This window comes from Macaca nemestrina, chromosome 5, assembly GCF_043159975.1.
Source record: "Macaca nemestrina isolate mMacNem1 chromosome 5, mMacNem.hap1, whole genome shotgun sequence".
Taxonomy (NCBI): Eukaryota; Metazoa; Chordata; class Mammalia; order Primates; family Cercopithecidae; genus Macaca; species Macaca nemestrina.
The window spans coordinates 15,654,668-15,670,810 of NC_092129.1; the positions used below are offsets into that span (position 1 = coordinate 15,654,668).

At 43.0% G+C, this 16,143-nt stretch overlaps 1 protein-coding gene across 4 annotated transcripts in view; it reads left to right on the forward strand.

Annotated features, from left to right (window-relative positions):
- LOC105492078 (ribosome production factor 2 homolog) overlaps positions 1 to 16,143 on the forward strand; it is a 47,333-nt gene that overhangs the window by 294 nt on the left and 30,896 nt on the right. For 2 of the 4 annotated variants that reach the window (XM_071096318.1, XM_071096321.1), the window contains exons 2-4: positions 2,612 to 2,744; positions 6,598 to 6,674; positions 9,944 to 9,983. In XM_071096318.1, the coding sequence (XP_070952419.1) occupies positions 2,612 to 2,744; positions 6,598 to 6,674; positions 9,944 to 9,983 (250 nt within the window). The remainder of the gene's footprint in view (positions 1 to 2,611; positions 2,745 to 6,597; positions 6,675 to 9,943; positions 9,984 to 16,143) is intronic. The other 2 variants (XM_071096319.1, XM_071096322.1) reach the window with 2 other exon arrangements.

Sequence of the window (16,143 nt, forward strand, 5' to 3'; positions counted from 1 at the left end):
TGGGATGTGGGATTGAAGCGTTGGCCGCTTTTATCCTAGTCAGTTGAAAAACATCTGACTTCCGAAGTATGAGACAGATTAGTTAGAGTGGGGTTAAGAGCACAGCCCTCGGAATCCGACAGATCTGGGTGACAGTCTGGCGTGTTCACTTAAAGCTTTGTGACTTTGGGTCATTAAATGTCTCTAAATCTCAGTTTACTCTGTAAAATAGCACTCATCATAGTCATACTTCTTAGAGCTGTGAGGGTTAGTTTTGCGAATGTATGTAGAGCCTTTGCTGCAGCACGTAGAAATGTTCATTAGTTTTGGTTTTTTTTTCTTTCCGACTTTGTACACTCCTCTGAGTTATCCTTGAATAATACCTGTTTTAAATTTGTTCAATAATATTTATTGTGCTAAACAGCCCTGCTGTTATTTGCTGTGGTTTTCTTGCTATTTACGTAGGTTAGTATGTATCCAAAACGACAGTTTTAGTCATTCAGAGATTTTGCACACCTGCTATGCCTCTAGCTGTTTGGACTACAAAGAGTCGTCGTTTACTAGGTATTGGGACTAGTTTACACATTAATTGGGAACCAGGCAGCTAATAAAACATGTTAATCGCTATTTGCATTTGTTGCTGTTTAATGAGTTACAGAAGATAGAATAATTTGTATCTTTATCAACCAGTAAATGATTAGAAGCTTTATATGTGACATTATCTCTGGAGGAGGATTTTAAAAATCTACATGGGAAACTAAAGTGCATGTATAGTCTCTTTCTTCCCAAAGTGTCCATGGGACTGGACGAGGGAGGGTCATAATTGTTTGGGAGGAGAATTCTTTCAGTAGATGACAGAACTGTCTGAAAAATCAGGGCGCTCATTGTAGAGGAAGCAGAGGTGAAGCCCCTTTTTTGAACAGAAATGTATAAAAATACGCCATTCCTACTGTCACATCATAAAGTCAGAATAATGAATTTATTTTCCCTTAATAGTTTACAGGGTAATTGGTCTACATGAATTTTTAAATCTGGCTTAAAAAACATTTTTTTTTTGAGACAGAGTATGGCTCTGACACCCAGGCTGGAGTGCAGTAGCCCGATCACAGCTCACTGCAGCCTCGACCTCCCCGGAATCAAGCAGCCCTCCTACCTCAGCCTGCCGTGTAACTGGGACTATAGGCATGCACCACCACAGCTAATTTTTGTATTTTTTTTGTACAGACAGGGTTTTGCGATGTTGTCCAGGCTGGTCTTGAACTTCTGGGCTCAGTGATCCGTCCATCTTGGCCTCCTAGAGTGTTTTTATTACAGGCTGTGGCCGCCCAGCCCTAGCTCATTTTGAAAATTGGCCTGTTTACTTGCTGTGTGATCTTGGGCACATTACCTGTCTGTTCAGTTGCCTCATCTGTAAAGTGAAGATAAGAATTGTAACTTGCCGGGTGTGGAGGCTCACACCTGTAATCCCAGCACTTTTGGAGGCTGAGGCGGGCGGATCACGAGGTCAAGAGGTCGAGACCATCCTGGGCTAACACGGTGAAACCCTGCCTCTACTAAAAATACAAAAAATTAGCCGGGCATGGTGGCGGGCGCCTGCAGTAGAATGGCGTGAACCCGGGAGGCAGAGCTTGCAGTGAGCTGAGGTCGCGCCACTGCACTCCAACCTGGGAGACAGAGAGACTCGTCTCAAAAAAAATAAATAAATAAATAAAGAATTGTAACTCTCAGGATTGTGGTGAAGATTAAGCCTTAATAGAGTGACTCCAGGTAAACATCAACCTTATTATTCCCCATTGTTGGCAATAATATTGACATTCTCAGCAATGATTTTGGAGTGCAACAGTGTATACTTCCTGGCAGGCATTGTGGTCTTAAACCTAAAAGAAAGGTAAGCAGTCATTAGTCTCATGTTTAGTAAATGCCCACAGGTTGATCAGCAGTTGATGCTCAATTCTTTGTATTAGGGTACAGGATACAGTTTGACTACTTAAGGCTTGAAGAAAAAAGAAGAGTAAAAATAGCGACAGTATTTACTTGAGCCTTTTATTTTTTACTTAAAAAAAGATTTGAAAAAGCAGTAGTAAAAGAATGGTGGAAATATAAAAATGAAAGCTTTTTTTTTAAAAGCTAACAAAACACTTATTTAACAATCATAAGGAAATATCTTTTACTGATATCTCCCAAAAAAGTGAGATTTTGGCTGGGCCTTGTGACTCACACCTGTAATCCCAGCACTTTGGGAGGCCGAGGCAGGCAGATCACCTGAGGTCAGTAGTTCGAGAATAGCCTGACCAACATGGTGAAACCCTGTCTCTGCTAAAAATACAAAAATCACCCAGGTGTGGTGGTGTGTGCCTGTAATCCTAGCTACTTAGGAGGCTGAGGCAGGAGAATTGCTTGAACCCAGGAGATGGAGGTTGCAGTGAGCCAAGATTGTGCCATTGCGTCCAGATTGTGTCCAGCCTGGGCAAGAGTGAGATTCCATCTCAAAAAAAAAAAAAAGTGAGATTTTGTTTAAGGGTGGAGTCCTAAATGACAAATGTGTTTTTAAGAATTTGCATATTAGTTAAGTCATGCCTTTGCAATGTGAGGAAAATGTTTAAATAGTTATGAATTGTGCTTTTCTGAACAGAAAGCCCAAAACGAAAAGAGCCAAGAGATTCCTTGAGAAGAGAGAACCGAAACTCAATGAAAATATTAAAAATGCCATGCTGATTAAAGGGGGAAATGCAAATGCAACAGTGACACAAGTACTTAAAGATGTGGTGAGTATATATACTTAATCTTTAAAAGGTATTGAAGTCATTTTGGAATTTTCAGCATGCTAGGTTGGGCTGCCGGAGAAATACATAGATCAGCTTGCCTTACCATAAGAACTACTAATCTTAGAGAAGAGCTAAAGTTGGGGGGTTCTTTACCCTGCGAGGCACCAACTACTAGTTTTTCTTAAAGCAACTAGTTCTGTTAGTAAATTTTATTATTATCTTTTAGGAGCACAGATGGGTCTGGTAGGGTGAAGGTCTCCCTTAGTAAATTTAAGCTGTTTTCAATTACTAGAATTTGGCTTACTCACATTTTAGGAAAAAATTTAATTTGTAAAGAGAAAGAACTGCATATTGCTATATATTTAGTCATTCAACAACACCAGTTACTGTGCCTCTGCTGGGAGTTAATAGGTGAGACACAGTTCTTTCAGTGAGCTTAGAGAGATAGACATGTAAAAAGTTCTCACATTGTGCTGTGTTGGAGGCATGGACAGGGTAGGGTGGGAAACAGTTAAAATCACATAAGGGAGGCCGGGCACAGTGGTTCACGCCTGTAATCCCAGCACTTTGGGAGGCCGAGGCAGGAGAATCACAAAGTCAGAAGTTCGAGACCAGCCTGGCCAACATGGTGAAACATGGTGAAAACTAAAAATAAAAAGATTAGCTGGGTGTGGTGGCACATGTCTGTAGTCCCAGCTACTCAGAGGCTGAGGTAGGAGAATGGTCTGAACCGGGGAGGTAGAGGTCGCAGTCAGCCGAGATCGCACCATTGCACTCCAACCTGGGTGACAAAAGACTCCATCTCAAAAAAAAAAAAAAAGAAAATCACATGGGGGACCCCCACACAGGGTAGGTCCCCCCAGAGATAACACTTCAGCTTCATTTTGAAGGAGAAGTTGGTGCAAGAAGTGGGAGAGAAAGAGAAGACCCTCTGAGACTGAGAAAGAAGTTTGTGCAAAAGGGAGTATGAAGGAGCGTTGATGCATTTGGAGAACTATAAATAATTGGGCATGGCCAAAGGAGAGTGGGCTAGATGAGGCTAGAAGAAGAGGCATGGGTCATATAGTAAAATGGAGTTTGAATTTTAATCTGAAAGCTCCATGTAGTCATTGAAAGATAATAAGCAAGAGAATTTAAAGGACCACCAGTCTTTTTAATTGGCTTGACTAGAGAGGGTTGAGAGCAAATGTAGGAAACTAAACCATTGCTGCCAGCTAGGTGAAGAGCATCTGGAGTCCAGTGGTGGCAATGAAAATGAGAAATGACCAGAAAAAAATAGATGTTGAGGGTAGAAGAGTTGGGAACTAGTGAAAAGTATGACTTCCCAGGTTTTTGGCTTGAGTGCCTGATGGGCAATAATGCCAATTAGAAAATGTGTCAAGTGGAGCAGGTTTGGAGGGAAAGGTGAAAGATTCAGTTTGGGACATGTGATTTAAGTAATGAAAATAAAAGCTTTGTTTTTTCTACCTCTGTAGCCTAGTGTCCAGCCCAGTGTCTGTACATAGTAGGTACTCAATATATAGGTAATCAATGAAAGAAAGGCCAGGCGCAGTGGCTCACACCTGTAATCCCGGCACTTTGGGAGGCCGAGGCGGGCAGATCACGGGGTCCGGAGTTCAAGACAGCCTGGCTAACATGGTGAAATTCCATCTCTACTAAAAATACAAAAATTAGCCGGGCTTGGTGGTGGACGCCTGTAATCCCAGCTACTCAGGAGACTGAGGCAGGAGAGTCTGCTTGGACCTGGGAGGTGGAGATTGCAGTGAGCTGAGACCACGCCATTGCACTTACTCCAGCCTGGGCAATAGAGCAAGACTCCATCTCAAAAAAAAAGGCATAGTATGTGGAGATATCTAGTAGGTTATTTGACTAATTAGGCCTTCAGTACAGCTAATAGGTCTTTGAATTAAATCAATTAAGTAATTGAATACATTTTTGTTGTTATTGAGATGGCGTCTCACTTTGTCACCCGGGCTGAAGTGCAGTGGTGTCATCTTGGCTCACTGCAACCTCTGCCTCCCGGGTTCAGGCGATTCTCCTGCCTCTGCCTCCCGAATAGCTGGAACTACAGGCTCATGCTACCACACCCGGCTAATTTCTGTGTTCTTTTAGTACAGACAGGGTTTCACCATGTTGGCCAGGCTGGTCACAAACTCCTGGCCTGAAGTGATCTGTCTGCCTCAGCCTCCCAAAGTGCTGAGATTACAGGAGTGAGCCACCACACCTGGCGTTGAATACATTTTTAAACTTGCCAAACTCTATGCCTGATAAGCATAGTCAATTCAGATGTCTGAATGCCTTATATAGGCCCATCCCTTTTTTGAAATGTTTGTCTGAATGTCATTGTGCTGACGGGACACTGCCCCTCTCCTAGTATATCCATCAGCACAATGATCCTACATATTTAAGTAAGCTTTAAAAGCAGCACAATATTACAGATTACTACAATAATTAAAATTCATCATGATTATCAAAATTCATCTGAGTTATCAAGAAAGAAGAGGTGGCAATGTTTATTACACGGAAACAGGGAAATAGTTGGCCACGAATCATCAAAAGTTTTATACTTAAAAAGGCAGATTTTACTGTTGCATTTTCTTTGTTCACCAACTCTGATAGTTGATGAATGATTATTATACCTTATTTTTCATTGTTTCCCTCATTTACCCATTTCTCTAATGCAAGGTAGTACCTGATGACATCTTTGTTATTCTCTGTGGTAGAGCAGTACTGGCCATACAAGTAATAAGTGATTATAGGCCAGGTGTGGTGGCTGACACCTGTAATCCCAGCACTTTGGGAGGCTGAGGTGGGAGGATTGCTTAAGCCCAGTACAACAGCCTGGACAACAAAGTGAGACCCCATCTCTTTAAATTAAATTTTTAAAAATAGTAAAATACAGCCTGGACAACACGGTGAAACCCCATCTCCACTCAAAATACAAAAATTAGCTGGGTGTGGTGCATGTGTCTGTACTTGGGAGGCTGAGATGGGAGGATCACCTGAGCCCAGGAGTTTGAGGCTGCAGTCAGCTTTAATCGCACCATTACACTCCAGCCTGGGCAACAGAGTGAGACCCTGTCTCAAAATACATAAATAAAATAAAATGAATGATTATTAGTGGATGGGTAGAAGTAGGGAAAAAAATGAAGAACATTGAATAATAGGCATTTTTTAAAGAGCTGTGTTTAACCCCTGGCTAGTATTCTAGTTGTCATCATTGTGACTGTTTCTGAGTTTTCTTATCTCCACACAACATCAACCTTTCCTGATAGAATTTATTTTTTCTGTTTTTATCTACTACTTTTTTTTTTTTTCCGAGACAGGGTCTCACACTATCACCAGAGCTGGAGTGCAGTGGTGCGATCAAGGCTTACCACAGCCTCAAATTCCTAGGCTCAGGTGATCCTCCCACCTCAGCCTCCCAAGTAGCTGAGACTGCGGGCATGCACCACCATGTCTGGCTAATTTTTGCAGTTTTTTGTAGAGACAGGGTTTTGCCATGTTGCCTAGGCTGGTCTCGAACTCCTGGGCTCGAGTGATCTGCCTTGTCCTCCCAAAGTGTTGGGATTACAGGCGTGAGCCACTGTACCTGGCATTGTTTCCCCAGAGAGAGACTGGACTAAGTCGAGTTTAAAGACATGAAGGAAATGGTTTAAGTTTGATAGACTATTGAAAGGGCATAGAAACTTTTAAATAGGAAAGTCTAGTCCAAGAATATTAAGTTTATGTTTCAAGTTACTGTAAGTGATGAAAAGGGAGCCAGGAAGAAGGCCTCAGGACAAGATTGAGGCCCCAGAGCAGTCTTGGAGAGTGACTGTTATGATGTTTTATTTTTATTTCTGCTTTTCAGAATGTGTTTGTTTTAAAAGCTATAAATTTTGTTTTACAGTATGCACTGAAAAAACCATATGGTGTCCTGTATAAAAAGTAAGTCATGATTTCTTTTACTGTATTTTAAATGATTTTGTTTCGTTATAAAAGTAACTACTTTATGGAGGATTTGGAAAACAAAAAAATTTTTTAAAGATACTAAAATTCCTTACAGTTATTAATATTATAATTTCTTTCTTTTGTTCTATTTTTTCATTTGTATTGAATGTCCTTGCATAGTTGTGACCATAGCATATGTATTTTATTTTGAAATACTTACAGATTTACAGAAAAGTACAAAAATAATGCGAAATTCCCATATACCCTTCACCTGGCTTCGCCTAATGTTACATCTTGCATAACCATAATGCAGTGATCAAAACTAACAGATTAACACTGATTCACTAATGTTAATCAAATGACAGACATATTTGATTAGCATCAGTTTTTCTTTTTTCCTTTTTTTGAGACGGAGTCCTGTTGTCGCCCAACTGGAGTGCAGTGGCGTGATCTCTGCTCACTACAACTTCCACTCTTCTGCCTTGGCCTCCCATGTAGCTGGCATTATAGGCACATGCCACCATGCCTGGCTAATTTTTTTGTGGTTTTTTTGTTTTGTTTTGTTTTGTTTTGTTTGAGACGGAGTCTAGCTTTGTCGCCGGGCTGGAGTACAGTGGCACGATCTCAGCTTACTGCCACCTCCGATTCACTGGTTCAAGTGATTCTCCTCCCTCAGCCTCCCGAATTGGGATTACAGGCACATGCCTTCACGCCCAGCTCATTTTTGTATTTTTAGTCAAGACGGGGTTTCGCCATGTTGGTCAGGCTGGTCTCAAACTTCTGACCTTAGGTGATCTCTGCACCTCGGCCTCCCGAAGTGCTGGGATTACAGGCGTGAGCCGCCACCACACCCGGCCCAGTTTTTTTTTCTTTCTTTTCTTTTTTTTTTTTTTCGAGACGGAGTTTCACTCTTGTTGACCAGGTTGGAGTGCAGTGGCGCGATCTGGTCTCACCGCAACTTCCGCCTCCTGGGTTCAAGCAATTCTCTTGCCTCAGCCTCCCAAGTAGCTGGGATTATGGGCATGTGCCACCATGCCCGGCTAATTTTGTATTTTTAGTAGAGACGGAATTCTCCATGTTGGTCAGGCTGGTCTCGAACTCCCAACCTCAGGTGATCCACCCATCTCAGCCTTCCAAAGTGCTGGGATTACAGGCGTGAGCCACTGCGCCCGGCTCTAGTTTTCCTTTTAATACTTTTTCTCTTGTAGCATCCCATGTTGCATTTAGTTTTCATGCCTCCTTAGTCTTCTCCAATTTGTGACAGTTCCTTAGTCTTTCCTTGTCTTTGATGACCTTGACATTTTTGACAAGTACTTGTCAGTTATTTTGTAAATTATCCCTCAATTTGGGTTTAAATTTTCTCATGAATTGGTTGAGGTTATGCATGTTTGTCAAGAACACTACAAAAATGTTGCACTTTCCTCATATATTCTTCTGGATTCTAATCCAGTGTTCTTTTTTTTTTTTTTTTTTTTTTGAGACTGAGTCTGGCTCTGTTGCCCAGGCTGGAGTACAGTGGCCGGATCTCAGCTCACTGCAAGCTCCGCCTCCCGGGTTTACGCCATTCTCCTGCCTCAGCCTCCCGAGTAGCTGGGACCACAGGCGCTCGCCACTTCGCCCGGCTAGTTTTTTGTATTTTTTTAGTAGAGATGGGGTTTCACCGTGTTAGCCAGGATGGTCTCGATCTCCTGACCTCGTGATCCGCCCGTCTCGGCCTCCCAAAGTGCTGGGATTACAGGCTTGAGCCACCGCGCCCGGCCTAATCCAGTGTTCTTAATTTAATTGCTTAAATTGTTCTGTTTGGCAATTGGGAACCCCCCGTTTTTTTGTTTGTTTATTTGTTTGTTTTAATTTGAGACAGAGTCTCTGTCACCCAGGATGGAGTGCAGTGGTGCAATCTCAGCTCACCACAACCTCCAGCTCCTGGGTTCAAGCGATTATCCTGCCTCAGCCTCCTGAGTAACTGGGATTACAGGTGCCCACCATCACGCCCAGCGAATTTTTGTATTTTTAGTAGAGGCAGGGTTTCACCATGTTGGCCAGTCTGGTCTTGAACTTCTGACCTCAGGTAATCCACCAGCCTCAGCCTCCCAAAGTGCTGGGATTACAGACGTGAGCCACCACTCCCAGCTGGGAGCTCTTGGTGGAGTCTCGCTCTGTCGCCCAGGCTGGAGTGCAGTGGCGCAATCTTGGCTAACTGCAAGCTCCGCCTCCCGGGTTCACACCATTCTCCTGCCTCAGCCTCCCTAGTAGCTAGGACTACACAGGTGCCCACCACGCCCGGCTGATTTTTTTGTCTTTTTTTTTTTTTTTTTTTTTTTTTTTAGTAGCGATGGTCTCAATCTCCTGACCACGTAATCTGCCCGCCTCGGCCTCCCAAAGTTGGGAACTCTTTTAGTTTGGTTCCTATGACCTTTCAACATGCCTCCTGTTTTTGAGCACTTCCTTACTTTCTAACATCACAAAATTCTCTGGATTCATCTTGTCTTTTTCCTTACCACAGCCCTGGAATAAGCTACAGTCATCCCTCAGTATCTGTGGGCAATGGTTCCAGAAACCTCCCCTTAGATACTAAAATCTAGGTATGCTCGTCTCTTACATAAAATGGCCTAGTATTTGCATATAACCCACGCACATCCTCCTGTGTACTTTTTTTAAAAAATGCTTCCCATAAAAGTAAGTCACATATACTTTAAATCATCTCTCGATTACTTATAATATCTAATATAATGTAATACTATGTAAATCGTTATAATGCTGTATTTTCTGGTTTATCCTGCTTTTTATTGTTCTTTCTTTTTATTTCTTGATTAACTTTTTTTTAGAGACGGGGTCTCACTGTCACCCAGGCTGGAGTGCAGTGGCATGATCATAGCTCACTGTTGTGAGCCACTGTGCCCAGCCCCCCCACCTTTTTTTTAAAAACACACTTTCTTTGTCTATTGAATACTAGCAGTCTGTGGTTGGTCAAATCAATCCATGGATGCAGAAGGATGCGGAAGGATGCAGAATCCATATATACAGAAGACTTTATTTTCCACAAGCCTGTAAACTCCATGAAAGCAAGCATTTTGTTTGATGTAGTAGTATAGTATCACTAGCTCCTAGAATGGTGGCCTGGCATATAATTGGCATTGAATAAATATTTGAATGAATGAATATCCTTTCAATTTTTTTATCATCTGAATATAAAATTACCTTAATACATTCATTGTATATACTTATTGAGGTTATTAAAATTGCAGTCACTTTTTTTATATTCTTAGGAAAAATATTACAAGACCTTTTGAGGATCAGACATCACTGGTAAGTACAATAATCTTTATGATTTAAGAGAACATATAAGTAGTAATGATTCAGATTAATTCATTTGTACTCCAAATTTGTGATTTTTTTTAAATTAGAGGTCATCCTATGTGAGGGAATTTTGATGTAAAATGGAGAGGAAATACTTTTAAAAATATCTATAGATCTTTCTTTTCACTATGGCTGGGAAATGTGTTATTCATTGCCTGCAAATACATTGATAAAATTTTTAAAACTTGGCCGGGCGTGGTGGCTCACGCCTGTAATCCCAGAACTTTGGGAGGCCAAGCCGGGTGGATCACCTGAGATTAGGAGTTCAAGACGAGCCTGACCAATGGAGAAACCCCATCTCTACTAAAAATACAAAAAAAATTAGCCGAGCGTGGTAGCACATGCCTGTAATCCCAGCTACTCAGGAGGCTGAGGCAGGATAATCACTTGAATACAGGAGGCAGAGGTTTAAGTGAGCCAAGGTTGCGCCATTGCACTCCAGCCTGGGCAACAAGAGTGAAACTCCAGCGCCAAAAAAAAAAAAAAAAAAAAAAGTAAAACTTGAGTTGCGTTTAAAGGACATAATGAATTTTCAAAAGGAAGTTTATTATAGACCTATTTTTATAAAGCAAGTTTGAGTTCTAAAAATATGATTCTTCCTTCCGATGCTTTTACTTTTTTTTTTCTTTTTAAGATTGGGTCTTGCTATGTTGCCCAGGCTGGTTTCAAACTCCTGAGCTGAAGCAATCCTCCTGCCTCAGTCTCCCAAGTAGATGGGACTACAGGTGTGCACCACCACAACTAGCGTGGATACTTTTAAAACAAGAAACGCTACTTGAATTATTGGTAACAGATGTCAGTTGTTTTCTTAGAGTTAATCAGATTCTTGTTTGAGTATATAGTCAACCAAAACTAAATGAAAAAACTAGGAAGTGAAATCAAAGATTGTTTATAGTAAATGGGGAATGATGAATGGATTTCAGTATGTGATGATATTAGTTTCTTCCTTAAGAAAATTAGTTTCTTCCTTAAGAGTTGGGCCAGACACAGTAGCTCACGCCTGTAATCCCAGCACTTTGGGAGGCCAAGGCAGGAGGACTGCTTGAGCCCAGGAGTTCGAGACCAGCCTAGAAAACATAGTGAGACCCCGTCTCTATTTTAAAATTTTTTTTTTTTTTTTTTTTTGAGACGGAGTCTTGCTCTGTAGCCCGGGCTGGAGTGCAGTGGCCGGATCTCAGCTCACTGCAAGCTCCGCCTCCCGGGTTTAGGCCATTCTCCTGCCTCAGCCTCCCGAGTAGCTGGGACTACAGGCGCCCGCCACCTCGCCCGGCTAGTTTTTTGTATTTTTAGTAGAGACGGGGTTTCACGGTGTTAGGCAGGATGGTCTCGATCTCCTGACCTCGTGATCCGCCCGTCTCGGCCTCCCAAAGTGCTGGGATTACAGGCTTGAGCCACCGCGCCCGGCCAAAAAAATTTTAAAAACTTAATATGATTATGTTTTCTTGATAGGAACCCATTGTTTATTTTGAAATAGGGTCTGGCTCTGCTGCCTAGGTTGGAGTGCGTTGGAATGATCTCTGCTTGCTGCAGTCTCCACCTCCCAGACTCAAGCCATTCTCCCACCTCAGAAGCGGGCACTACAGGTGCACGACACGATGCCTGGCTAATTTTTGTAGAGACAGGGCTTTGTCATATTGCCCAATCTAGTCTTAAACTCCTGAGCTCAAATGATCTGCCCGCCTTGGCCTCCTAAAGTGCTGGGATTATGGGTGTGAGCTATCGCACCCAACCAGGAACCCATTATTTGTTGTTTTTTCCTTAAGCTCATTTGACTTTTGTAATTTTTTTTCTTTTAATTAGTGAATTTAAAAGGAAGAAATTAATGATTAATTAGATTAAAATCAAATAATCTTATTGTAACTAACTGCAGTGAAAATTAAGATAGTATCGATAAAATGCATTTTACTTAGTTTTTTTCAAATTACTTTTATTTATTTTTATTTTTATTTTTTTATTTATTTTTTTTGAGACGGAGTCTCGCTCTGTCGCCCAGGCTGGAGTGCAGTGGCGCGATCTCGGCTCACTGCAAGCTCCGCCTCCCGGGTTCACACCATTCTCCTGCCTCAGCCTCCCGAGTAGCTGGGACTACAGGCGCCCACAACCGCGCCCGGCTAATTTTTTGTATTTTTAGTAGAGACGGGGTTTCACCGTGGTCTCGATCTCCTGACCTTGTGATCTGCCCGCCTCGGCCTCCCAAAGTGCTGGGATTACAGGCGTGAGCCACCGCGCCCGGCCTTGTCTCGTATTTTTTACAGTCATTTGTTGAAGAGATCCTGGAAGTAAAAATAAAAGATTTATCTCAGAATTCTCTGTTTCATATACCACTTAATCAAGGCCTGGTTTTGTTTTGTGATACCATAATGCTTTTAGTTGCATGACCACTTTGTGGCAGTGTTCCATAGTGAAAGCTGTAGCACTTGAGCTTTTTTAGTCTAGTGTTGATATAACAGCTTTTCTTACTCTTAAGTTTGTGACATTCCCTCTCTTTGATCTCCTATCTCCAGATATAGGATATATTTATTAGCTATCTGAATCCCAGACCTACAGAGCTCAAAATGGCTATGGAAGGAGTGGTTGTGTTGGAAATAGTGGTCAATTTTCTCCTCCTGACCCTCTCCACACATTTTTTTCACTACGATCTTGGAGACATGAGTTTTGCTGCTTTAGAACAGGGGTTGGTTGGCAAAAATACACTGCTTGCAAACCAAATCCCTCTTTGTGTGAGGCTCATGAGCTAAGAATGGTTTTTACATTTTTAAAGAGTTGGTTAGGCTGGGCGTGGTGGCTCATGCCTGTAATTCCAGCGCTTTGGGAGGCCAAGGCCTGTGGATCACCTAAGGTTAGGAGTTCGAGACCAGCCTGACCAACATGGATAAACCCCGTCTCTATTAAAAATACAAAATTAGCCAGGCGTGGTGGCGCATGCCTGTAATCCCAGCTACTTGGGAGGTGAGGCAGGAGAAGCACTTGAACCCGGGAGGCGGAGGTTGCAGTGAGCCGAGATCCTTCCATTGCACTCTAGCCTGGGCAACAAGAGTGAAATTCTGTCTCAATTAAAAAAAAAAAAAAAAAAAGGCCGGGCGCGGTGGCTCACGCCTGTAATCCCAGCACTTTGGGAGGCCGAGGCGGGCGGATCACAAGGTCAGGAGATCGAGACCACGGTGAAACCCCGTCTCTACTAAAAATATAAAAAATTAGCCGGGCGCGGTTGTGGGCGCCTGTAGTCCCAGCTACTCGGGAGGCTGAGGCAGGAGAATGGTGTGAACCCGGGAGGCGGAGCTTACAGTGAGCCGAGATCGCGCCACTGCACTCCAGCCTGGGCGACAGAGCGAGACTCCGTCTCAAAAAAAAAAAAAAAAAAAAAAAAAAAAGAGTTGGTTAGGTTGGGCACCGTGGTTCATACCTCTTTTTTTTTTTTTTTTTGAGCCGGAGTCTTGCTCTGTGCCCCAGGCTGGAGTGCAGTGGCCCGATCTCGGCTCACTGCAAGCTCCGCCCCCCCGGGTTCACGCCATTCTCCTGCCTCAGCCTCCCGAGTAGCTGGGACTACAGGCGCCCGCCACCTCGCCCGGCTAATTTTCTTGTATTTTTAGTAGAGACGGGGTTTCACCGTGTTAGCCAGGATGGTCTAGATCTCCTGACCTCGTGATCCGCCCGTCTCGGCCTCCCAAAGTGCTGGGATTACAGGCTTGAGCCACCGCGCCCGGCCTCGTAGTTCATACCTCTAATTCCATTGTTTTGGTAGGATGAAGTGGGAGGATTGCGTGAGGCCAGGATTTCTAGACCAGCCTAAGCAGCATATTGAGATTCCATCTCTTAAAAAAGTAAAAAATTGGCAGGAAATGGTGGTGGGAGCCCAAGTACTAACTGTCTGGGAGACTGAGGCAGGAGGATCTGCTGAGTGCAGGAGTTTGAGGTTATAGTGAGCCATGACTGCACCATAGCACTTTTAGCCTGGGCAGCAGAGTGAGACCCTGTCTCACACAAAAAAGAAGAGTTGGTTAAAGACAAAACAAAAGGATGAGCCTAAAATACTTATTATATGGCTTTTTGCAGGTAATTTGACTACCCCTGTTCTAGAATTTTAAGAAATAAAAAGTAGACTTTGTGGAGAATGGGATGAGATTATACGTATATACACGTATACACACACACACACATTCACACACACGTGTGTGGGTATATATATAAAACACTCAAGTATATATGAAGGGTGTTTTGTGGAAAGCTTTGGGATGTTAGTCATACCATGAGAATGTTTAAGAAATTTTAAGAAAGTAATTCCATTGATTTAGACATACAAAATAAATATATATATTTTAATTGAGACAGGGTCTCGCTCTATCACCCAGGCTTGAGTGCTATGGCACCATCTCGGCTCACTGCACCCTCCGCCTCCTGGATTAAAGTGATCCTCCCACCTCAGTCTCCTAAGTAGCTGGGACCACAGGTGCATACCACCACACCCGGACATTTTTTTCTATTTTTACTAGAGACAGGATTTTGCCATGTTGCCTGGGCTGGTCTCCAACTTCTAAGCTCGTGCGATCCACCCACCTCAGCCTCCCAAAGTGCTGGGGTGACTGGCAAGAGCCACCACACCTGGCCATAAAAAGTATTTTCTGGACACCTACTTTGTTCAGGACATTGTACAACATTGTACAAGGTGCGTTCACGTGACATCGCATGTGGCCTTTGCAAGTTTTTGCAGGAGGTGGTATTATCCCTACTGATAAAGTTAATTCTCAGAAAAGATTATTTGTCCAGATACTTAGTGGCAGAGCCTGAATTCTTGGACTTTCTGACTCTGCATCCCCCATACTGGTTGTGGACAGGCCAGCTGGGTAGTTGTTTGTCCTTTATGCTTCTGTTTAGAGACTAGAATGAATGATAACCAAACTAGGGGCTCATACCTCAGAGAGTCTTGTAAGGAGTAAAGAAAAATTGAGGGTTATGACTCTTTCATCTGTTTTCTTTTTTTTTTTTTTTTTTTTTTTTGAGACAGAGTTTTTGCTCTTGTTGCCCAGGTCGGAGTGCAATGGCGTGATCTCAGCTCACCGCAACCTCCGCCTCCTGGGTTCAAGTGATTCTCCTGCCTCAGCCTCCCGAGTAGCTGGGATTACAGGCATGCACCACCACGCTTGGCTAATTTTGTATTTTTAGTAGAGACAGGGTTTCACCATGTTGGTCAGGCTGGTCTCGAACTCTGACCTTAGGTGATCCGCCCACCTCGGCCTCCCAAAGTGCTGGGACTACAGATGTGAGCCACTGCGCCCGGCCTTTTTTTTTTTTTTTCTTAATAAGAGGCTTTCCAATTGATTTTTGGACTAAAACATGTTGATTCTAATTTTTGTGCTAAGAGTGGTGATCTCAGTAAACTGAATCAAAGCATGTGGGATGTGGAGACTATAGGCATAGTGTAAAAAGAGCTGTCTAGAATTAGAACCCCACACTTAGATTTTTTACTACTCTGAAATCTGTAATGGAAGTCTATACTTCTGAGAACCAAATGGATAAGATCTCTCTCTTTCTTTTTTCCAAGATGTTGTCACTGTGTCACCCAGGCTGGAGTGCAGTGGTGTTATCACAGCTCACTGCATGTAGCCTTAATCTCCTGGGCTCGAGTGATCCTTCCTCTCACCTCAGCCTCCCAAGTAGGTGGGACTATAGGTGCTCACCACCATACCCAGCTAATTTTTTGTATTTTTCATAAAGACAGGGTTTCACTATGTTACTCAGACTGGTTTCAAACTCCAGATCTCAAGCCATCCACCTACCTCAGCCTTCCAAAGTACTGGGATTACAGGCATGAGCCACTGCACCCAGCCAGATAATTTTTTTTTTTTTTAAAGACAGTCTCACTCTTGTCACCTAAACTGGAGTGCAGTGCTCTTGTTGCCCAGGCTGGAGTGCAATGGCGTGATCTCGGCTCACTGCAACCTCTGCCTCTCAAGTTCAATGAATTCTCCTGCCTAAGCCTCCTGAGTAGCTGGGATTACAGGCATCCACCACCACGCCTGGCTAATTTTTTTTATTTTTAGTAGAGACACGGTTTCACCATGTTGGCTAGGCTGGTCTCAAACTCCTGACATCAGATGACCTCAGGTGATCC